At 38.0% G+C, this 24,133-nt stretch overlaps 1 protein-coding gene across 2 annotated transcripts in view; it reads left to right on the top strand.

The window, feature by feature from the left end:
• The window catches only part of ACTR3 (actin related protein 3), a 47,187-nt gene that overhangs the window by 10,840 nt on the left and 12,214 nt on the right, over positions 1–24,133 (top strand). For both annotated transcript variants that reach the window (XM_061608964.1, XM_061608963.1), the window contains exons 2-4: positions 16,171–16,226; positions 19,925–20,049; positions 22,275–22,385. In XM_061608964.1, coding sequence (XP_061464948.1) covers positions 16,171–16,226; positions 19,925–20,049; positions 22,275–22,385 — 292 coding nt within the window. The remainder of the gene's footprint in view (positions 1–16,170; positions 16,227–19,924; positions 20,050–22,274; positions 22,386–24,133) is intronic.

Consider the following 24,133-nt stretch of genomic DNA (forward strand, 5'->3'; position numbering starts at 1 on the left):
TGGCCCAGGTGCTCTGTAAATTAAGTAAAATGTGGCCCCTGGAAGGTTTCCCAGAAGGAAATGTGGACCTTGGACTGAAAAAGGTTCTCCATCCCTGTCTTAGTCCATAGTTGACATCTGATAGTTGTTATTGCTTAGTCTTACCACCTTGCCAAGCAGTTCTGAGTCACTTTTGTTCCAGTAAATAGCATTTGGTGTGGCTAGAAGTATTTGAACTGATCACCCGATTCAACACTTTTGCTCTTTGTGGTTTTGAACTGCAAACCTTTTATTTCGACAGATTCCAAAATATAATACAGGTTTGTATTGCTTTAGGAAGATTTTCTGAAAGTGCTAAGTGTGTTCAAGTACTTAAAGATAAAACTGAAAGCATTACCAGTTAGCAGTAAAGTGTTTCACTGCTGTGTGTGCACATTGCTATTTTTTATACATTTATCCTGCCCTTTCTCTAAGGAACTCGGGATAGTTGTATACCCACCATTTTATCCTCAAAACAAATTGGTGAAATAAATTAAGCTATGAGTTGGTGGTGACTGACCAACAAAAGGTTTCTTAGCCCAGGTCTCGCAATGTAAATTCCAACTCTCAGTCTACTGTAATATAGTGACTGAATCATAATGGATTTCTAGTACAAAGATAAAGTGTTGTATCTACTGGAGTTCATAAAAGATAGAGTTGAATCCCAAGAAAACTGTGTAAAAGGGATCTGATGGAAACTGATTTCTTTCCTCCGTCCCCTCTGACAGACCCCTGAAAAGCCTTTCCTGAGGGTCAGTGGAGCTGCTTAACGGGGTGGACTGTGGACGAGAGAATGCCCCATATTGGGCAGAAGTTCAGAGATGTTACTTCCCTTCAACCCCCACACCACAGCCTACTCCATTCAGAAGGGTCCCCTGTTGCACAGGAGAAGGTTCTTTCCTTTTTTTGGGGGGGGGGGAGGCTAGGATAGCTTCCATGGTGGGAAAGTCAGCTTCCACCATCTTCCTTCCAAGGACTTTTTTCAGGATCCAATCCATAGCAAAAGGAAAACATTCTGACGCTGTCAGCATAATACATCTCATAATATCAAGTGAGACTTCCAAAATAATGCAGCATTTCTTAGTCATAACTTTTTAACCTCTTTTTTTCTTTGCTTACTTAAACACTACTGTGCTTCTATTGGGGCAAAATTTGGTAATAACCAATAGAATGTTCATCTAGAAATTGGTGTGGGCTGGCATCCAAGAACATTTTGGAATAAAATTTTACCCTCAGAAATAAAATGAGAGAGATCTAGACACGTCTTTGTCCATCAGTTGGTGTTTTGTTACAGCAATATATCCTTGGTATGTTACCCACCCTACTTATAGTGGCATTTTAGTGGAGACTGTGTGGCTTTCTCTGTTTTCCATCACCAGTCTTGTGGTGTATGATAGACAGCAGAATTATGGTTTTGCCTTTATTCAGTGGATATGATACCTGTATGTATGTATTTATTTATTGTATTTGTATACCGTCCCATAGTCGAAGCTCTCTGGGCGGTTTACAGTAACTAAAAACATTAAAAACAAATATACAAATTTAAAACACATCTTTTAAAAACAATTTAAAACACAATTTAAAAACACATGTGGTCTATCATACCAGTAACTGAGGATAGCATTGGATGTGTTTGAATCTCTGGAGATACCATGCTTGTTGGATTGTGCCAGCTTAGATCAAGCCATTGATTAACAGTCGCCACTAACAAGTCTGAATTGGCTTACTGCTCCATGAAAAACTGGATCCATTCAAAGATTCTAATCAGGTTTATTTAATTATGGGATTTATACTCTGCTTTCTGAGGAATTCTTCAGAGTGGCCTCTAATATTTTAAAATTTAAATCCCATTTCCTAAACCCTTTTAAAATGCATATTCAACATCAAGAAATAATAACATTACAATCACCAACATAGAACAATAATTCAGCCATGCCTCAGTTAACTATTCTCATTCATATTTCCCACCAAAAGCTTTTGGGGAAAAGAAAGGGTTTTGAAGCTTTCTTAAAAATAGCAAGAGATGAGATCTGCGTAATCTCTACAGGATTTACATGCCATATTTGTGGAGTCACCACTGAGATGAGAATGACATACTGAGCCTGTTTTTTGTGTAACCACCTTTCCTGGCAGGTGCTGAAGCAAGCCCTTTCAGCTAGATTTTAAGGTATGGGCAGGACTGTACGGGTGCAACCAAAAGAGATCTTAAAAGGTGCAATTAGGTTATTTATTGTGGCAAGGCAGTGATGACATTTTAAAAGTTGTTGAAGGCAACTCCTTCAACTCTCCTTTGCAAGCATTGAAAATAAGCTGGATTTCAGTAACTGGATGAAGTCATAGAAAACCTGGGTTCTCATTCCTGCTTGACTTCCTCAGTGGGTGACTTTGGGCCAGTCGCTATCTCTCAGCCTAACCTACCTCACAGAAATAGAGAGAGCAGTGAAAGCTCATCTGAACTCCTTGGAGAAAGACCATATTAAACAAGCCACCATTCCAAAAGCCTGCTGTAGTAAGTGATCTTGAAGTTAACTGAAGTACTTAACATCTTTCACAGATAACTCGGTTTGCACAAAACATTGAAAATAAACGAATAGTTTTGTACCACAATTATTTACACTGAGCAGTGTACTCCATGTGCAAATGCCAATTTGTGATACTTTTCTACCCTGGAGTTTACTTCTATTTGCAGAATATGAATGGTAAAGTGTGCCTTGCTATACTTTGGATAAGTTGTAAACAAAGTTCAGGTGACAGTATATTGAAGGATCAAGTTGTAGAGCCACTCACTTTCAAGTTTTGGCAAGAGATATTTTAATATTTTATTATTTTAATATCTTTTTAATAATTTTTAATAATTTTAGCTTTTGTATTTAATGTTGTAAAGATAGTTATATGTTCCATCTCTTTCTTTGAATTACTTTTGATTTGTATTTAATATGGGTTTATTATGTTAATCTTGCTTTTGTTATATGTTTAAATTGTTGATTTGGTGATTAGGTGGTTTTAAATTGAATGTAAATATATTTTTATTTGATGTACACCGCCCAGAGAGCCTTGCTATGGGTGGTATAAAAATTGAATTAAATAAATAAATAAATAAATAAATAATATGCCTCTGAGGTACAGCATTACCTCTCAATACAATGAAAAGTATTCCTGTCCATGTTTCAAAATACAAAAAATATTACCAGTGCATTCTAAATTGGGCAACGCAGCAGCCTTTTTAGAATTGACTGTTGCTGTTTTGTTCTGCTAACCTTGATTTTTGTTTGTACATAGAACCTTGAGTTGCAGAGAACGGTCTTAATAGTTCCTCATGTAGTTCAGTTGAGCAGATCTGAATGGAGGACCATATTCCCATATGTGCAGATATGTGTATATTGCTTTCTGTAAACTACTTGGAGGAGAAGTGGGATAGAAATACAGTGGAATTATTCTTACAGCTGTCTTCATGATCCTTGCTTGAGCTCATTTCACAGTCACTACTGAGCATTCCAGAAATCTTAATTTTAATCAGGTTAATGTATGTCTCTATTCCTTGTAATGCGATTACAACATAATGAGTGAGCAAGAGGTTCATTTTACTTTGCCATCCACACTTAGTGTAATTTACTTTATTTAAATATTAGTGGCTCCCAATATTTTTTCCTAAAGAATTATGGCTGTAATAGAACTCAGGGAAGTAATACCTTTACAAGTGAATATTATAGTATTTATGTTTCACTGGAAAACTTAGTAGAGACTTTTAAGAACTCTTATTACTTTAACCTTAATGTGAGCAAGGGTCATGGGATTTAAGTCACAATGAATTTTCAGGAAAGTATCATTGCCTGTGTGCAATGCATTGGTATTTTCTACATAGCTTCTAATTAACAAAACATATGCCAAACAATGAATTCTCATGCTCTGTACAAAGTTTTCAAAATACTTAAGGAAAAAAGTGTTGCCTCTTTCAGTGCAACTTGCTTGCTTTTTAAAATGGATGGATTATGTGTTAACAAACTAAGGGTTGTTAAAGCACATGAAGGGGGAAGCCAAGCCCCACTATATGGTTTTTCTTACTCTGCATATTTATGTTGCTGGCTGGTAAAGAAAAATCACTGTTCCCAGTACTCCGTCTGAGTCAGCTTTGTGTGAAGAGAGGACAGCCGCAGTGCATCCCGTGTGTGCTTTAGCTGCTCAGTGTTTGTTGCAGTTATGAAGCAAGAATTAAAACATGAGCAGTAAAAAAAAGTCCCTTTTGCAGGTCATTTTAGTAATTGAGTATAATGGATTACATATGAACCATATTCAATCGTGTGCTACTTTGATATCCCCATCAGTGAAGTCCTAGTGCCTATAGGTACAGGACAGATTGTCACTTTATCTTTCCAGTGAGTCCAAAACAATATCGAACATGGTGCCCTCTAGATGTTGTTGGACTCCAGTTTGCATCAGCCCCAGCCGGCGTAGTCACAGATGACATGGGTTGTATCCAGCAATATCTGAAGGGTGCCATGTTAATGACCCTGGTCTAAAAAATAACTGAAATGTAGCATAGACATAGCAGATCATTCTTCAGTTGAATTAATGTCTATATACTTTAAGTCATCTATGGGAACCTATGGTCTGCCAGTTGTTGCTGGACTACAACTCCTATAATTGCTCATCTCTGGCCATGCTGACTGATGGGAATTGGAGCCCAACATCATCTGAAGGGCCAGAGTTCTCTATCCTTGTTCTAATTGTAATTTATCTTTTTGTGATAGGATTGCCATGTGGTAAAAGGATATTGGAAATTAGTATTAGAAATAATTGATGCTACAATGAAATATGAATGTCTACATTTGGCTTATCTGTCTATATTAAGTTCATACTCTTATATCAACTTGATGTATCTATCCCTACTCTAACAATCCTTAGCATCTTTGCTTTTGTGTTTTCTGCTAAAGTCTGCCTCTGCACCGTTTCCTCGTTATCACGCCTTTTATTCCTATCTTAATCTTTTTCTTCTTCCTGCTATCCCCCGGCAAGATGGTCACTTTGTTTTAACTTCCTCTGTGCACCCTCTCAATCTTGTCCCCTTCCAGTTCATCTCTGTCTCAGTATGCCCAAAGCTGAGCTGCTGAGATTCCTATAAACAAAACACACCTTGGTTGTCAATTTTATCAGTTGATGAATGTTGTTAATTCTGTTCACCAAGTACACAGTTGTGTGTGTCCTGATTCCTCCTTTGGTTTCCTGATCAATACACTGCCTCTATTCATTGCTATACAACATTGTGAAAATGTGCGGTTTAAAGCTCTGAATCCTGTTAGAATTGCCTTATGCTTTGACTAGTTCCATCGTCTCACTGTCCTTTTTTGTACCACCCCAGTTACTTCATTCAGACAGACACTGCCCAAATAATTTGCACTCTTATTATTCATACAGTGCAGTGCCTCTCCTCAAATCAGTGTAGGGAAGTCAATCCCTACATTGACTTCCTGTTTTCTTTCCTACTGAGCACAAATTCTTTGTCCTTACTATTAAACCTCACCAGGATCTTGAACTTATTTCCTGCCTCTGTTCTTGCAGTTTTACGAGGTTGAAGCACTTAAGCATTTCTCCCTTGCTACCTTCTATGCCTTGAGTTCCTCTCAAGAACACCTATTTCACGCTATATTTCTCAGTTTCATCAGGTCCTTCTCATAGCCCACCTTTTCCATGAAACTCAATCCTTCAATCATCATTCCTTGCTGAAATGAAGCTGTGAATGAAGAATAGGCATTTGTTCATCCCTTGTTCTCTCCTATTGTTCTGCCCCCACAAACTAAATGTAGTTTATAAGCTCATTGGGGACAGAGATCTGTTTCATTTGCTTGGCAAGTACATATGCATTGATAATGCTCTATAAATTCTACATATAGGCACACCATTGAATTATTAGTATACTGTACTATATGTTGATTTATCAAGTCTAGCTCTGTTATAAGCTAGCTAAGGGCCCATCAGCATAACCAGAGAAAATACTTTTGTTTCATTATCCAGCCTTGCCATTCCCCTGTTATCCTAACTATTACTCTCTTTCTGCTCCATTCTGTTTGCTTATCCTGCTTCTTGTTGACACTGTCCAATCCATGTGGGCCTGAGTTACTCTTCAAAGTGAATCAGATGCCTGATTTGCAAGGCCCTTTTCTAATTGGAACAGCTGATCAATGGAAGCTAGAAAGGATATCAGCAAGAGAAGCAGTGCTAGTAATGGTGACTGCATGACAATCAGGAGCCAGATCAACTAATACGAGACCTGTCATACTGAGAACCATAAGCTAGCTATAAAATAACTCTGTTGAAAAGACTAAAGTACAGCTAATATCTACTGCTACAATAATTACTGGGTTGAGTGAGCTGGTTTGTGGGCTGTATGCCTAGAGTTTCCTCTATTCCCTGTTCCCTTTTTAGACTTAACAAAGGATTTTTTTGTCTGCAACTTTGAAGTATCAGTTTCTTTCTCCAGCTTCAACATTACTGACAAATGGCAATTCAAAACAGTTTTAGTTCCTTTTTCTTTTAAGCGATCAAAATTTAAATACTCTTTCAACTTTAAGAAGAAAAGTGCAGACACAAAAATAGAAAGTTGATATTGACCAGCATGTGCCGTGGTCAAAAATATCTACTGGAAAAGTTGAGGACAACACTACCATCTCTTTTAAGAACATAAGAAGAGTCCTGGATCAAGCCAAAGACCCATCCAATCCAGCATCCTATTCACAGAATGGCTCAATAGGTGCCTGTGGGAAGCCCACAAGGAGAACATGAGCACAATGGCCTCCTACTTGTGAGCCCCAGCAGTTCATACTTAGAGGCATAGTGCCATCAAGGTGCTGGTTTTAACCTATAATGCCTTGTACGGCATGGGACCACAATACCTGATGCAACGCCTCTCCCGATAGGAACCTACCCGTACACTGCGCTCAACATCGAAGGCCCTCCTCCGGATGCCTACTCAGAGAGAAGCCCGGAAGATGACGACAAGAAAAAGGGCCTTCTCAGTGGTGGCCCCCGAATTATGGAATACTCTTCCTGATGAGATTCGCCTGGCGCCAACATTATTATCTTTCCGGCGCCAGGTAAAAACCTTCCTCTTCTCCCAGGCATTTTAGCTTTTTAGCATTTTTAGTATTTTAGCATTCTAGCATTTCTGCATTTTAGTATTTAATATGCATTTAATATGTGTTTAATTATGTCTTAACTTTTGTATAATTAACTTTTTAATTGATGATATGTAGTTTTTAATTGTATGTTTACTGGTTTTGTCTGTTGTAAACTGCCCAGAGAGCTTCGGCTATGGGGCGGTATATAAATTTAATAAATAAATAAATAAATAAAAATAAATCATGTGCCTTATATGCCATAATACCATAGTGCCTTATATTCCATGTTAGTTGCTGAATATTTTTTAAGTTAAAGATGATTAAAAATCAACATAACTTTTAAGATATCAAGTAGATGTAGTTTATACTGATTATACAAATTACGTTTAGAAAATATTTTTTGTTTTCTGCCAAGAAATTTGAGCAACAGGAATTTTACCTGTTAGGTAGATTTTGGAAAGCCAAAAACTGGCTGCCTATTCACTTCTTGTTTTCTCACTGTGGTCAGATACTGACAGATACTGTGTATAACCAAGAATGTCTTGGCTATATTTTGTAATTGTAGGCACTCCAAATAAGAATACAGGATTTATTTATTTATACCCAAACTTCAAAAAGGAAGCGATAGTGGCTAACAATAAGAAACTAGAAAGCATTGATCACATCTACTAGGAGTGCCACTTTCTCACACATAAAACACTTTTCTTGACTAGCTGAATTGTACTTGCTCTGTATATGTGTAACTCTTCATACAGAAGCATATCAGGTTTTTCCCTAGCAGTTCTTGGGCAATAAATGTTTGACCTTTAATGATATTGGGTAGTATCCCACGAAATAATATGAGGAGTAGACTAAAGTCTATTAATTGGAACATATCTAATCTGAATATGACTTAGTTGGATACAACCCATTCATTTTAACTTGCTTCAGCTATACCATTTATGCTATCAAATCTTTACTACATTTTTGTTGTACCTTAGCAGCCAGAATTAAATTAGTCACAATTCTCCAGTATAGCCATCTAATTACTTGTTTAATGTGCTAGTTCCCTACTGAATAGAGAGCATATTTATATTTTCTCAAAGGACGACCTGATTCCTTTTATTTTTTCTTTAAAAAGCTTAGCAAGAATGTAACTAGGAATTGATAGCTGCCTTACGGATTTCAATGGCTTGTTCATCAAGGATTTTCCTCCATTTTGTGTCGGTAGTCCACAAAACAATTTGTATGATACAATCTTTTGACATTGCAGAAGGAGACTGGAATATACCTTATTTGAGATGAGAACAGCCAGGCTCGGTTCTGAAAGAACAGAGTGTCTGCCAATAATCTTATTTATTTTCATGACTCATTCTTGTGCATTTTTGCTAAAGTAGCAATGAATTTTAGATATGCTGAGTTACACAGTTTGATCTTAGACTTACTGGAAGTATCTTAGTATTTTACTTCCAGTCTTCAGGAGATGTTAGTATGCGGTGGATCATTTCCTACATAAGCTATTAAGCAGTTTTTAAATCTTGAATAGCCTTCTGTTTTTGTTTTTCCAGAGCTTACATTTTCTAAGTGTTTGGATATTGCTTGACCTGTGTGGTTTTTGTTGAACTTGGTGCTCTTGAGCTAAAATTCTAATACAGTGCATGGTTCCTTGGATATAAGCTTTGTTTAGTTCAATGGCATTTATTCCCAAATGACTATATCCTAAACTTATAGTATCTTAGAATATGTTCACAACTTATTTCTAGGAATGTACATAGATAAAGTTTTTGTGTGAATGACTTTGGAATTGGAAGGCATTTGTTTTATTGAGGATTTTTTCATTGCTCAAGACAAAGTACCCACCTGCCTGTATCATAGTCTCATCACACCAGTGCCAACTCAGTGAATGGTATTAATCTTTCTACTCTCAATCTGCTGCTTACACGTTTTTTAAATTTTGGAAATATAAAATGTGTTTGGAATGGTGCACCCTAAAACTGCAGCAAAGGATAGCAAATTTGATTGGACTTTAATGCCAATTCTTCTTGAAGGACCCACTCATGGGAAATGGTTCGGTCTGCATGAGAAAAATGAGCTAGAAACTGACAATATGATCTTTTCCCATGTGCTGTGTCATTAAAAAGGACTATAAAACTCTCCATCTGCAGCATTTTTAATTATTGGAGCCTGGGTTTGAGAATTCAGTATTCACAAACATCTGATGTTCCAGATCATTACAGCACAAGCATTTGAAAATGGGAGGAAGTGGCTGTTACTCTTCTTCATCTGTGCATTTATTAGGGTAAAGGGTAGGGAAGGCATTTTGCTATCTTCATGTTCTTGCTGGAGAAGAGAAAGCTAGGTAGGCCTGGAGAAGCCTCTTCTATACTGACAAAAGAACAGTTCTATCTCTACCTGTTACCTTGCTCCAGAAACTACTTCCTTCTTTTGACCTTCTTTATTACTATCCTCCTGTGCCCTATATCTCTTAGCTTATGTGAATCCACCTGCCTGTATCATAGCCTCATGCCATGTCCCCACTTAACACTTCCCTGTTTGCCTTGTTCCTATTTGTTAAATCAATACAATTTCTCCTTTGGTCCCCAGATAATTTTTGTCATTCGCTTCTCCTACATCCCAGTCCTAGGGAGTTTCATGTGCCATTTTTCACCTCTGTACTCCCACACAGTATGTACTCAAACTTGGCACTTGATCCTCTCCTTTATAAATCTATCCTATGCATCTCAACTCCAGGCTGTCTTGGGAAAAAATGATTATTTAAATCCATTTCAATCTGTTTTTCAGTTTGGTTTTAGGACGTAAACAGTCTTGCTTGCCCTGACTGTAAGCACCTTGAAAGCAATGCAGTGATTACTAGGAACCAACATGGATTTATGAAGAACAAATTCTGCCAAACTTACCTCATTTTTTGACCGGGTAACCTCCCTTGTATAATGTGGGAATGCTGTGAACATAATATATCTCGACTTCAGCAAAGCTTTTGACAAAGTACCCCATGATATTCTGATTAGCAAGCTAGCTAAATGTGGGCTGGATGGAACAACTATCAGGTGGATCCACAGTTGGGTTCAGAATCGGGTGGAAGTAACGAGTGGGGTACCACAGGGCTCGGTCCTGGGACCAGTGCTCTTCAACATTTTTATTAATGACTTGGATGAGGAGGTACAGAGCATGCTGATCATATTTGCAGATGATACAAAATTGGGGGTCATAGCTAATATCATGGAAGACAGAAACAAAATTCAAAGGGACCTTGATAGGCTGGAGCCTTGGGCTGAAAACAACAGAATGAAATTCAACAGGGATAAATGCAAAGTTCTACACTTAGAAGAAAACCAAATGCACAGTTATAAGATGGGGGATACTTGGCTCAGGAATACAACATGTGAGAAGGATCTTGGAATTGTTGTTGATCACAAGCTGAATATGAGCCAACAGTGTGATGTGGCTGCAAAAAAGGCAAATGCTATATTAGGCTGCATTAACAGAAGTATAGTTTCCAAATTGCGTGAAGTACTAGTTCCCCTATACTCAGCACTGGCTAGGCCTCATCTTGAATACTGCGTCCAGTTCTGGTCTCCGCACTTCAAGAAGGATGCAGACAAACTGGAACAGGTTCAGAGGAGGGCAACAAGGATGATCGGGACTAGAAACAAAGCCCTATGAGGAGAGACTGAAAGAACTGGGCATGTTTAGCCTGCAGAAGAGAAGACTGAGGAGATATGATAGCACTCTTCAAGTACATGAAAGGTTGTCACATAGAGGAGGGTTGGGATCTCTTCTTGATCGTCCCAGAGCGTAAGACACGGAAAAATGGGCTCAAGTTGCAGGAAGCCAGATTTCGACTGGACATCAGGAAAAGCTTCCTAACTGTTAGAGCCATACAACAATGGAACTAATTACTAGAGAGATAGTGGGATCTCCGACACTGGAGGCATTCAAGAGGCAGCTGGACAGCCATCTGTCGGGAATGCTTTGATTTGGATTCCTGCATTGAGCAGGGGGTTGGACTTGATGGCCTTATAGGCCCCAACACTACTATTCTATGACTTATGCTGAGAATGGATTGGGGATGAGGAGTATGACCCTATTGGTTCTCATTGACTTCTCAGTGGTTTTCAGTACCATAAACTATTGTATAATTTAGTGTTGTCTTGTTGTGCTGTGCTTGGATGGCATAGGTTTGAGCTGGTAAGAGAGATTCTGATAGGATGGGCAGTTGATGGTGCTGAGGGGACTTTTGGGTCACCTCATGGCCTTTGGTTTTAGGTGGTGCTTTTTAACTTCTATGTGAAACCTCTGGAAGAGGTCATCCAGAGGTGTGGCTTGGAATGCCATCAGTGTACAGATGAGACACAACTTTATCTCACAATTTCATTTACTGATCCCAGAAGCCCTGTAGAGAGGTATCCAGTGGCAGTTTTATAGATGAAGGTGAACAAACTGAAACTAAATCCAGATAAGGCAGAAGTATTGTGGATGGGAAGGTTATTTGCTCTGGATAAGAGGGATCCAGCTGGTTCTGAATGGGGTTGTACTTTCTCTAAAGATCAAGTTTTCAGCTTGGGGGTCTCTTGGACTCAATGCTGTCTGTGAAAGTACAGGAAGCAGTGGAACCCAGGAATGCCTTTTGCTAATTTAGAGTGATTAGCCAGTTGCAACTCTTGCCCCAATTACATAATCCAGACTATATTATTGCAATGTGTTCTGTGTGGAACTGCCTTTGAAGATATTTTGGAAGCTTCAGTTGGTGCAGAATGTAATGGTTTCAGTTCTGACAGCGGCTAAACACTGACCATATTAAACCAATTCTGCATCAGATGCATTGGCTGCCTATTCACTTCTGGGCCCAGTTCAGGATACTGTCATTGACATTTAAAGCCATTCAAGTCCACCTATGCCCATACAAACCTGCCAGAGCATTCAGGTCAGCTGCAGAAGCCCTACTTGTATTCTTGCCATAAAGGGAGGTTAGGCTGGTGGACACAAAAGAAGAGAGCCCTTTTAGTGGTGTTACCACACTTGAGGAAACTTCATCAGGAAATATGATCAGCTCCTTGCTTCCTTGTCTTTTTGGTGGGCTCTAAAATCATTTTTGTCTAAGATTGCTCTTAATTGAGGGAGCAGATTAGGTTGGTGATAGTTTCTTAGTGGCCCTGTTTTTAGTCTTTGTGCTGAAATGGCTGGCTTAAATAGAATGAGTTGTGATTTTATCATTTTCAGCTCATTATTATTGTGTTCATTATTTTAATATTGTGTGTGTTAATTTTACCAGGTACTGTCTGCCGCTATTTAAAATATTGCATTTTAAAAGATAGCTAACAAAACTATTAAATATCTGTCCCTGCTCTCTTCTCACTTATGAGTCCATCCTTCTCCCCGAACTCTGTTATGCTGTGCAGACTAATGCTTTTTGTCCTCACTCTTCACCCTTTTCCCTCCAAGATGGACCTGCTATCTCTATTGCTTCTCTCACTCCTCCAGTGACACAACCTATGATGTTCAGTAGGTCCTCCCAAACCTCTCTAGAGAATTTTTAACAGGTGTAGGGGGGAGAAGATGATGGGAAATGCCCATTTTGCGAGCTTGCCTTAAGCTTGTGAAATATGACATAGAACCCAGAATTTGTGATATTTTGTCTGCAACATTGACACAGTGGCATGACCTACTTTAGGATGCTGAGCAGGGATGAAACAAAGGTCAACCAGTGGTGATAACATGGAATTCTGTTTCTAAGGAAGGTAGGCTTGTATTTTGGCAGAAGAAAAGTCTGCACCCTTGCTTCTTAGACAGGAAAGTAAGTCAGATGACTTGGATGCAGACTTACAGATTCTCTAAGATTTTTAGGCTTTAACCTGTTGCATCCCTCAAGGGTGATGACAGTGGGTGTAGGTTCTCTTTGTGTTGTGCACTAATAATCATTTTTCTAAATCTTAAGTAACATCAGGCGTAAGCTTGTTGCAGTGTCTACAATACAGTGAGGTTAATTTTCTTGTTTGGCTTTTTCAGAATTTATCATTCCTGATAAGCAGCAGCCATTCTAATCTGGGCTTGGGGCAGTCATGAGCACAGACTTTTGTTTGTTCTGCACTGTGTTTCTGCCGCTGCCCTAAAACTGTTAAGAGGAAAAGGGAGTAAATCTCCTTTTATTAGTGTGAGTATACCTCAAGAAAAATACTTCAGTGTGTGAAATCGTGTCACTTTTAACATAGAATCTGACAAATATTGGTGTAGCTCAGACAAAGCTCCGACAGGGTAGAGGAACAGGACACCTTCCCAACAGGTAAACGTGTCTTACCTCTTGGCCTGTTACCCCTACACATTTGGTATTGTATGCATGGGTTCAGTAGCTGGGGAATCTGTTGGACTTCGCTCCAATCATTGTAATTGTTAACCCTCATCTGGATTAACTCATTGACATATGCTGGGTATGAAGGTAAAGTTGGTGTAAACTATGGACAGTCAGTCTGTCTTACTTTGTGATGGGTTTCATTCATGTGACTAGGGATATCTGTTGTCTGTAAGAGTCCAGGAAGTATGTTGTTCGTTTGCTTTTTCCAGTAGCTATGCAGATTGTTTGGGGATGGAGATAATAGTATTAGAGTATGTAAGTAGGACTGTGGGATGAAGGCAGAGTGGCATAAGGAGGACATAAACATAAACCAGTTAGATTAATTCAGGGGGTTGAAATAACACTGAATGAGATCCTGATGTATAGCCGTTTTAATGATTAAAACATATGTATGGGTGTGACCCATTTAACAGGTCTTTGTATTAAAGAATGAAAACATTTCATGTGGCTTAATGCCAATTTTATAAAAATTGTATTTATTAAAATAACTTTCTGTCACACATATTATACCTTGTTTTCTGAGAGCCCTTGATGTAAAGCTGTGGTCATAATTGTGTACATAAAGTATCTTTTTGAATTTGAGCTTATTAATGATGGTGTGTATTTACTTCTGTACAAAGGTCTTTAGCCCACTTCTCTGGGCCAGGCTAAGCATGCCAGGTGAAATGGAATATAGTTATCTGGTTCATTGCATACTCATTGACTTGAAATACATTTATTTCATTTTTTCAGTCAATAGGAGCTGCTAGTATTTAAGAATTCTCTAAGTCACAGGCTTTGTTTGCTGGCATAAATATTTGTATGCTTCTTGTTAATATACATTTATGATGAATTAATGGATTATTTCCCCCAGTAACTGAATGTTATAAATGTTTTAGTATGTTTACATCATGCTGATTAAAACTGAATTTAACACATTTGACAGACTTGGAGAAGTATTGGATTCACCTGAGTTAGTAATATCAAATAACATTTTAAAACCATGTAAAAGTGTCTGTATCAACACATTTTTATTTAGAAGCAATTCTGTACACTGCTGAAGTAAATGGCATATACTTAAAAACCCTCGTGGGCCTGTTCCATTTTTTTTCACCCAGCAGGAACATCAAGTTGTAGATTCTTTTCTCCATTGTTGGGGTCCAGCACTCCTCTCTGGGCTGGTGTAATACTGCTGTTTTAGCAGTCAGTGGACACCCTGTATGTGGTGCAACTGTTCCATAAAGGGATCTTTTTGAGAGAGTTCAGTGATGTTAGAACAGAACACAGCACCTAGGAGTGAAGCAAGAGCTCATGCTTGCCTAGTAGTGCTATTTGAATGACTAAAGGCTATAGTAGGGACAACACAAAAATTACCAGCTTCTTTGTGGTTTATAATCTAAAAGAGTACAGGGTACAGAGGAGAGGGAAAGAAGCAAGGTATCCAGGCATAAAGTACAGATGGTGAGGGTAAATTGGATTCTGGAAAATGGAAATCAAGGAGGCGTTTTAAAGCCTTTTTAAAAGCCTTTGCTTTTGATAGGAAATCAGGCGAATGTGAAAAGGAACAGCAATCAGTGGTGCAGCAACTTCAAAAGAGCAAAGGTGAAAATTTAGAGAGCTAAAGATTAATGCAGAGAACAGAGACCAAGAAGAAATAAAATGTTAAATATGTGCATGGCTGCCAGGTGTTGCTTTGCTGTATATTACAGCAGCAAGTGGTGACCACTTAGATTTGAGTGCATGGAGTGGCTGTAATTCAGTAGAGTATAGTTTAATTGCTTATGGACTAAAATAGCTCTAGCCCACATACTCTAGACTTGGTTTACAGCATGCACCACCTAAATCCCAAGAAATTATATTTTAAAATTAAACTTAAAACTCAGAACATGAGTGCCTTAAGGGAGTCTCAACATCGACTTTTATTAATGCCACAAAGTAAAAGATAGTCTTATAAATATAGACTGTAACATTGAAACCCTTGACTTCTCAGTAATTAAGACAAGATACAGTAGGGCCCCACTTATATGGTGGGTTATGTTCCGGACCCCCACTGAGAAGCGGAACACATTTAATAAAATGGTGCACGATGCCCGAAAACCACTGTAAAAGCGGAACAAGCGCCATATGAGTGGGGCTTTAGTCTAATTGCGTCTAATTGAGATCGCTGCATTAGTGAAGCGCCGTAAAGCAGGGCCCTACTGTATTGTATTCCTTAACTAAGACAGTAGAGCTGTGATGATAGAAAACTGTAGTATGTGGACTGGAAAAATGTGCATAGAACTGAAAGGTTCTCAGTCTTGTACTGAAGCTGATCACATCAACATGAAAGCTGGTTCTAAATGGAAAAGCTGTTTATATTTTCAGCTGAGTGATTAGCTGCTTTAAAAACTTACAAACCCACTGGTTTTACATGCATACATCCTGAACCTTCACTATTGCTCTTTAGGGTTGCAACCTAGAACAATAATATTGCATTGAGCAGCCCACAAGTTATGTGAATCTTCTATTGAACAATATAGACTTGGTATTGTTATCTTATCAGTAAAGCAGTCATATTTCAGATATGCAAATTGATCTGGTGCTTAAGTGGTAAAAATTCATAGTAAGAGTAATCAGTGATGAATATTTTTGTGAATTGGTATTTGTTTTTATGACATTGATTTACCTTTCAGCTTGATCATGGGTAATGTAACCTATTGTTGTTCTTTACAGGTATACCAAACTGGGATATGCTGGTAACACAGAGCCACAGTTCATCATTCCTTCATGTAAGTTTTTTTGTTTCTGATCAGTCAGCATTTATGAGTAAAAATATATCTAGTTGCTCTACATTATCACCTTTGTTTTAAGGACCCATGCATACTTTTAAACTTCCTTGATGCGTTTTTTATGGTTGACTGGAAGCAGTGCAAATTCTGAGGGGAAACACTTTAAAATTTGCTCTTCCTCAAGCTTGTTAAATGAACATGAACCTTAGTTTTACATTGATAAGTGAATACATGGATAGGCATCAGATTTTGAAAACAACAAAAAATGATTATGTGGTCTGTGTATTTAAAATGTGTTATTTGTTAGAATTTCATGAAGTATTTAATAGCAATAATGTTTAGTTTACATTTGAAAATAATTGTAGAAAGATGGGCATTTTAAATCCTGTTTTGGTTACCATTTAGAATATACTGAAGCAGTAGCAGGAATGAGGTGCTCTTTCTCAGCTATGATTGGATTCCATGCCTTACTTGGTTTTTGTTTGCGCTCTTAATGGCTTGGTTCGCATGTAATGTTAAGCCCCCAAACTATGGCTAAGTATGAATGTGTGAGTGTGGGGATACTTATACTAAAAATTGGGGTTGCTCACTCCTCCCCGGTCATCCTGCTACTGTGCCACCTGGAGCTAAGCCATGGTTTGGCTTAGTGTTGCATCTGAACCTGGGCTCATTGTTTGTCTTGCTCCAGACAAGCCATGAGGAGTAGCCAAGGCTTCGTAGCACTGGGTAGCATGGCAGCAAGACAACCAGGAGAGGAGTAAAATGGCCATGATGTTTAATGTCGAGTAGCTACACACTTGGGTATTCATGCTTAGCCATGGTTTGGGTTAGCATTAAGTGCAAACTGGTCAAATGCCTGGTACAAATTACTGTCTAGCTTTCAAACCATTCTTGAACAAGCTGCTGAGGGTTTCATTGGACTTTTTTGTTTTTCATTAAAGACTTCTACTTGTAGCTAAAGATATTCTGATTAGAATCTAGAACTCAATTAACTTGCTGTTGGAAATCTGTTCTCTTAATCTTTCCAGTGACTTGGCGCTACGTGATTGAGTAGTTGAGCTGTGGCCTGGTAGGAAGATTAATTTCACTGACTAATAAATAGAAGTAGATGAAGTGAGATCAAAAGAACCTTAAGGGAGGATGTTTTGTAAATTGCCAAGATCCAAGTGGTAATGCTCAGTCTTGTAGGAGCACTTGGCCTTGCTTATAGATCCAGAAACATTGGGCTGCTGGCTCCTCCAACTGAGGTCTGCCTCTGTATTGGAATTGCTTTTTAATATTTTTTTTTGAAAACTTTTTTTTAAAACAATATGTTTTTTAACCCTTTTTAAAATATGTCTTTAAAGGTTTTTTTAAAAAGTTTTTAAAGTTGTTTTGTTTTAATGTATTTTAATGTCTGTTTTTATGATGTTTTAAAGTGTTTTAATGCTTTTGTTTGCTGCCCTGAGCTCCTGCTGGGAGGAAGGGTGGGATATAAATCAAATAATAAATAAATAAGATAGGACTATTCACTGTTCATCTTTATTAGAAAAGTACTGATTTTAATACTAACTTCAAAAATCCCAGACTGCTGTTGAAAAGAAAATATATGCTTGCTCTCGTCATTTGTCTATATCACAGGAGAAGGCTTGTTGAACCTAGTCTTTCAGAGAGCTGATGGAGAGGCCCTACATTTCCTTGGCATCGGATGGTTAGAAATCAAAATCTGGGGATGGGGTGGAGAGAGAGTAAATTGGCCTGCTTAAGCCCTTTATTTAGCACATTTATATGTTGCCCATCCAATCATGTTTTCTAGGCAGTTTACATTATAGTTTGTAGTATCTTAAAGGATGGCATAGCTGGCTGGAACAGAAGTATCCTTGACAGAGAATGATGGTACACTGCAACTTCTTACATTTACTCTAGGCATGTAGTTTTACAGAAAGGTCTCACATAGGCTTTAAAAATATAGAAGGGTGTTTGAGATCATTGATGAGATCAGAAGAGCTTTCAGAAATCCCCTTCGCTCAGAAATGCCTTCTCTTGCTTTCTTTGCCAATACCTAGAAAAATATTAAATCATATTTACATTCAAGTTTTTTCCTTAATTCATGACAGCTTGATATGGCTCAAAATGCCATTTATTTATTTATTTTTACAGCCCTGAACACTCTTACGTTTGTGAATGAAATATTTTTCCTTATAAGCTACCATCACATGTTCTTTGGACTTTTAAAGATTTTAAATTAGAGGCTTAATCATTGTGAGCACTCAAACCCAATGCAGTACAAATACCACCTTATTTACATTTAAAGCTTTTTATTCTTGTGGAGCACAAATCCAAGCCAAACACTTTTTATATTGTGGGAAGAGCTTCCATCTTACAAACACCATGGTAACCTAATTCCTTTTCTACCCAGACATAATTTCCAGTTAATACTGGCAGAATGCACTGCTTTTCTAGCATGCTGTTTTTCTCTTCTCTTCTGAAGTTGTCCAAAATGTAACTTTGTTCATGAATCCTAGTTATATAGCTTACAATCACAGATAATCAAGAAATGCTTCCCGTTTGTGCGCCCATAAATGTGCCCATTAGTAGTGCAGTTGATCAGAACTATTTGAGCTGGCTGGATTTGTCAGCCAATATTCCAGTAGTCTGCCTCTATCTGAATTCTTGGTTCTGAGAATGCCTAGTTGCCCACTGTAAAATATTAGGTGCCCCCTTGGAAGAGGCGAATTCCTGAACCAAACTATTGTTTGGTTATGAGCTTATAACTTGGAGGGCATGGTGCTTTACAACTGCAAATTTTTTACAACTTCATGAGATGTCATGGTGGGAAGTGGTCTGTCATTAATAATCTTGTGAGCTTCTCAAGAAGTAGTGTCTTGAACTTGTTTTCCATGGCCAGACTCTACATGCTGTCCACTGCATTGCACCATACTACTGCATCTTTCTTTAATTTGAGAAAGATTATTCTGCTACATCTTTCATTTGGATAAGGACAGAATTCTTAAGTGGAATGTTGGGAAGTCTGTTCAAATTGTTGTCCTCCATCTCCTGCCCCAGATATGTTGCTTCTAAATTGTGACAGAGGTGTCTGATAGAACTGAAATGAAACAACCAAAGGTTTTAGGATATTTTGTTTAAAAAACAGCTTTCTGGACACTGCAGTTTGCCCAGTAATTCAAATCTCTATTTATGGCATTTCTACTTATGCAGTAAAAATACATTCTTAGAACTTAAAGGAGAGATTTGTGGAGGATTGAACTGAGAAATGAATATTTTGTGGTACCAAAGGAGATAGTGAGAAACTAAATGAGAAAGGGGATCTGTAGAAATGTAATAAAATTCAGTAACTTATTGCATAGAAGTGGAGTCATATATATGCAAAAAGGTTACATAAGTTGTACAGAGGTCCCTCCTTGGTGGTACAGAACTGGAGAGTTCCTGTTGGATTTATGTAGCTGAGGTACACTGCTACTTCCCTGGTAGGTGTCTTTCCTTTAAGTCTATTTCACCATGTCAAAAGACAGTCACTTGAAATAAATAAAAAAATAAAATAATGTACCTTTCTAGACAGTTTGATTGTGTGCCTACTAAATGTAAGAATAATAACCTCCTCTAGACTTAGCAGTGCTTGCAACAAAATTGATATCTCTTTGAAAGTTTGGGAAACAATTCTGTCTCGGGTGACTACAACTATTTTTTCTGTGTTAAAGGTATTGCTATTAAGGAATCGGCCAAAGTTGTTGATCAAGCACAAAGAAGGGTTATGAAAGGTGTGGATGACCTAGACTTCTTTATTGGGGATGAAGCAATAGAAAAGCCAACATATGCAACAAAGGTATTTAAAGCTAAAACTGATGCAATTTTTTTGGTGTGTGTTTTAAATAACCTCCCCTACCCTTTAGATTTGTTTGCTCATTACAGAGTTTGTCTTGGAGAACAATAGACAATCTGGGTTAAGCACTGTAAAAAAGTGTGATAATGTTTCAGCTCTTCAGGTAGAATGAATAAAATATATAAACAGATTGAGTTTTTGGATTGAGATTGGCTGTTGGAGACATGTTTATCATGTTTCTGTCCTGGTAATCAAGGAGGCCTCAGAGCAACATTTTAGAATGTGAAGATGATTGTGAGAGAGGTATGAGTGACCTCGAGAGCTGAGCTGGAGTTTAACCCTCCTTAGCGGTCCATCAGCAACCTTCTAGTCACTATATCATACTAGCTGCTCCATACAGTAGCTTATTAAATAATTAATATCCTATCACATAAAGTTCAGAGATGGTTAACAATATATAAAAAAGCATAAAATGTAACTCTCTTTTTAAACAAAGAAAAAGAAGCAATTAAAACAGCATTAAGATCACATAAGAAGAGCAGGCAGACTAAACATAACAACTTTTCTTAATGCCCGCTGGATCAGGCCAGTGGCCCATCTAGCCCAGCATCCTGTTCTCACAGTGGTAAAGCAATACCAAAAACATTGAGCAGATGAACCACAATATTCCTGATAGAACAGTCTCTAGTCCCAGGAGGTTATATTTACAAGTGGATGCAAGGTGGTGGGATCACTCTTTCCCTCCGAGAGGTTGCAGGGCTCAACCAGTTAATCTACCTCATGTCATATGGCATGTTGTCCACCACAAATGATGTCCAGATGGCATGATGTCCAAGACGAGAAGTATCAAGTAATTTTTATCCTCAAAGTGACTAGTAAACAAGTCACTGTGAGCTTCCAGGATTTGTTTGTGTGTATAATATGTGTGCCATTTCTAGATGGCCCATTGACCAGAGCCCCCTGGGTGGTTTAGAAAGATACACAGGTGCAATACAATCAATAAAACAATCTTGGTCATAAGTGTCATAATACAGAACCAGCATGGAACATTAACTGCAAAGAGAAAGTAATTTATTTCCATATCGAAATGCATAAAATATACTGAAATTAAAAGACCCGGGTGAATGCAAACATCTTCACTTAGTGCTGAAAAGTCTCCAACATATGCAGAAGGCAAGCCTTTCTGGAAATGGCATTCCACAGCTTGGGTGCCACTACTGAAAATGCCCTCTCTAATGGCCACTCGTTTGAGCTCATTTCTTTTGGATCATCCTGGGGTTCATTCTGAGCAAGATCCTTGCTGCTCGGAAAAATTCTGCTAGACAGCTCTGGCACAATCATGATGGAGTGGTACTTCCTTTGCCACCATTGCTATTGCAAAGCAATGGTCATATTCAACCTGAATTTTCGTTCACTTGAGTTCTAGCTGTTGTTCTAACTACTTCATCACATTCTCACATACAGCTTCTGTAGTCACTGAATGGGTTCTATTTGCACAAGGGGGTGCTTAAGACTGGTTATTTCTACACACACATTGTATGATTTAAACATGTGCTGAACCAGTTAGCTATCTTCTAGTTCTCTTAGGTTTAAAAAAGGAGCAAATGATCTTAATGTGAAATAGCATAGGTCTAATGTGAAGAGGGTGAGTTTTGTTACTAATTTTTTTGGTAGGGCTCGCATTACTTCACCTAAAAAACTTAGTGCATGCCCTCCTTTTTTCTGATTTAGAGAATCTGGTGCTTTGGTTTTTCAATACAGGAAAAGTTATTTTGTGTCCTGGCAACATCAACAGTGCATCTAGAAATTAAATTATCTTCAGTAAAGTGGTGGAAGTTGGCATTTATGTTTTATTTGTGAGCTTCCTAGAGGCTGCTGTTGGGGATGGGTGCAATAGGGGACTAGATTGGCCCTTCCTCAGATCCAGGAGGGCAGTTCTGATGATTTTATGTTAAGTTGATATTTAGCTGAGCAACGTAGCTGTACAAAATGTACCTGGGATATAGAGCAATTGGAAATTGTTTCTCTCTTATGGAAAAACATAGCACAAATATACTGTAATATTTAAGAATAAATATCGTTCTACGTACAAGAATGGTACCTTGAAAATTTTATTTGTTGAACAAATATCCTGCAGAAGAGGTCTTTTAATGTTCATACACAATTGTATTGATGTAGCTGTAACATACCTTTAAATGTTTTCTTTTTAATGGGGACATTTTCAACAGTGGCCCATCCGTCATGGTATAGTCGAAGACTGGGACTTGATGGAGAGGTTTATGGAACAAGTTATCTTTAAATATTTAAGGGCAGAACCTGAAGATCATTATTTTCTATTGGTGAGTACTAATTTTTTTTAAGTGTTAGGGATTAAGAAGATCCTCTCAGTACACAACACCGAATAAGCTTTTAACTTTCAAGAGAGATGAGGCAGAAGTAGTAGTTTGAACTTGTGCATGGTAGCAGTTACTGTTTAAGGTAGCTTTCCCTTTCTGAGTATTAAAAGCCGACAGGCTCTGGATTTTGGATGACTCTGCAACTGTTTCTCAATTTACAACAGCTCTCCTTCGAGTTGAATAATGGTGTCCTGGTAACTGCATTTTAGATAAGTATTTATCCAGTGATGCAGCATGGGTATATCTGCTGTTAGAATAGAATTAGGACTACTAAAACAACTGCTGTTGCTTAGGTACAAGCATTATTAGTCAGTGGCATTTGGTTTCTTCAACTTTTTCTGCTGGGATTATTGAGACATAGTCCTTGTATGCCCCAAAGCTTAATGATAACACTTTTCCTTTTGAAACAGGTCCAGGATTTATATGGCACATATGTCATACTTCAGAACAGAATTGAATGTGTGATTTTAATTCAGATGAGCTTACTAAATGTCTCTATTTTATATGTGGTAAATGAAAAAAATACATAAATACATTAATGTAGCGATACATCTGATATGTTACATATTTGTGTATTCTTTTTTTCATATACCACAGATAAAATAGAGATATTTAGTAAGCTCGTCTGAATTTACATTCTTTGTTTAATGGGCTCCTGCTCGGAGGAAAGGCGGGATACAAATTAAATAAATAAATAATGTAAGATAGTACAAGTATAGACATGAGACTTGTTCTCAAAAACAGCAGATGAGATGCTAAACCTGTGTTTTGAATAGAAATGCCTAATTTGTTGTTTATGAAGACAATATGAACTGGTGTAATCTGTTCCCCTTGAACTTGTGTGTGGATTGGAACAAAGTTGTGCTCTGGATTTGACACTTATCTGAATACTGCAAAGTAGTTCTTGCTCAAACAATCAAAACAGTCACTAACACACATCTCAAGTTATCAGAGGTTCCAAATGGAGATTTGCAGCAGAGGACTAAATGTAGATTGTCTCTAAGGCTGAAGCAATCGCTAGACCTATATCCTTTCATGACAGCTTGGATCATGTGAAATTCCCCTTTGCATATTGGACAAAGGCAGCTAGTTTATGTAAGGCTGAGGAAAAAGAAGGCTACTAAAAATCTGAATTCTCTGACTCTGTGAAACAGTGTGTCTAGCAAAGGTGGACTATCATAGTTGTATAACACAGTAAGCTTTTGCCTAGGTGTCTTAAAGCATGACTCTGTGCCTCTTGAACTTTTGTGATAATACCAGTAAGTACAGATTAGGTACAAAATACTACTTTGAAATCTGTATACGTTTTACAGTTTTAAAACGTGGGATGACTATGAAAGTTTCAGAAGCCAAAGAGCAGCAGAGAGACCTTCCAGTGGTCAGAAGATAAACTGCACTGTTGGCCATTAACAGTCTTCTAATGGTTATTGGAGCCAGAAGACATCTTTGCAAAATATGGAAAGACATGTGCACTACTGCATTGATATTTAGGTCACTGAAGAAAAATGTTTGCACATTTTGAGTTACCTTGACTTATACTTTGGATTTTTAAGGGAAAGATGATTTTTGATATATATATATATATACATTCTTCCCATTAGCACATGTGTGGGGAACCTTAGGCTCTCCAGGTATTGCTGAATACCCAGCCCCTGTAAGCATGACCAGTGGCCAGGGATGATGGGAGTTGC

Source organism: Rhineura floridana, chromosome 2 (genome assembly GCF_030035675.1).
Source record: "Rhineura floridana isolate rRhiFlo1 chromosome 2, rRhiFlo1.hap2, whole genome shotgun sequence".
Classification (NCBI taxonomy): domain Eukaryota; kingdom Metazoa; phylum Chordata; class Lepidosauria; order Squamata; family Rhineuridae; genus Rhineura; species Rhineura floridana.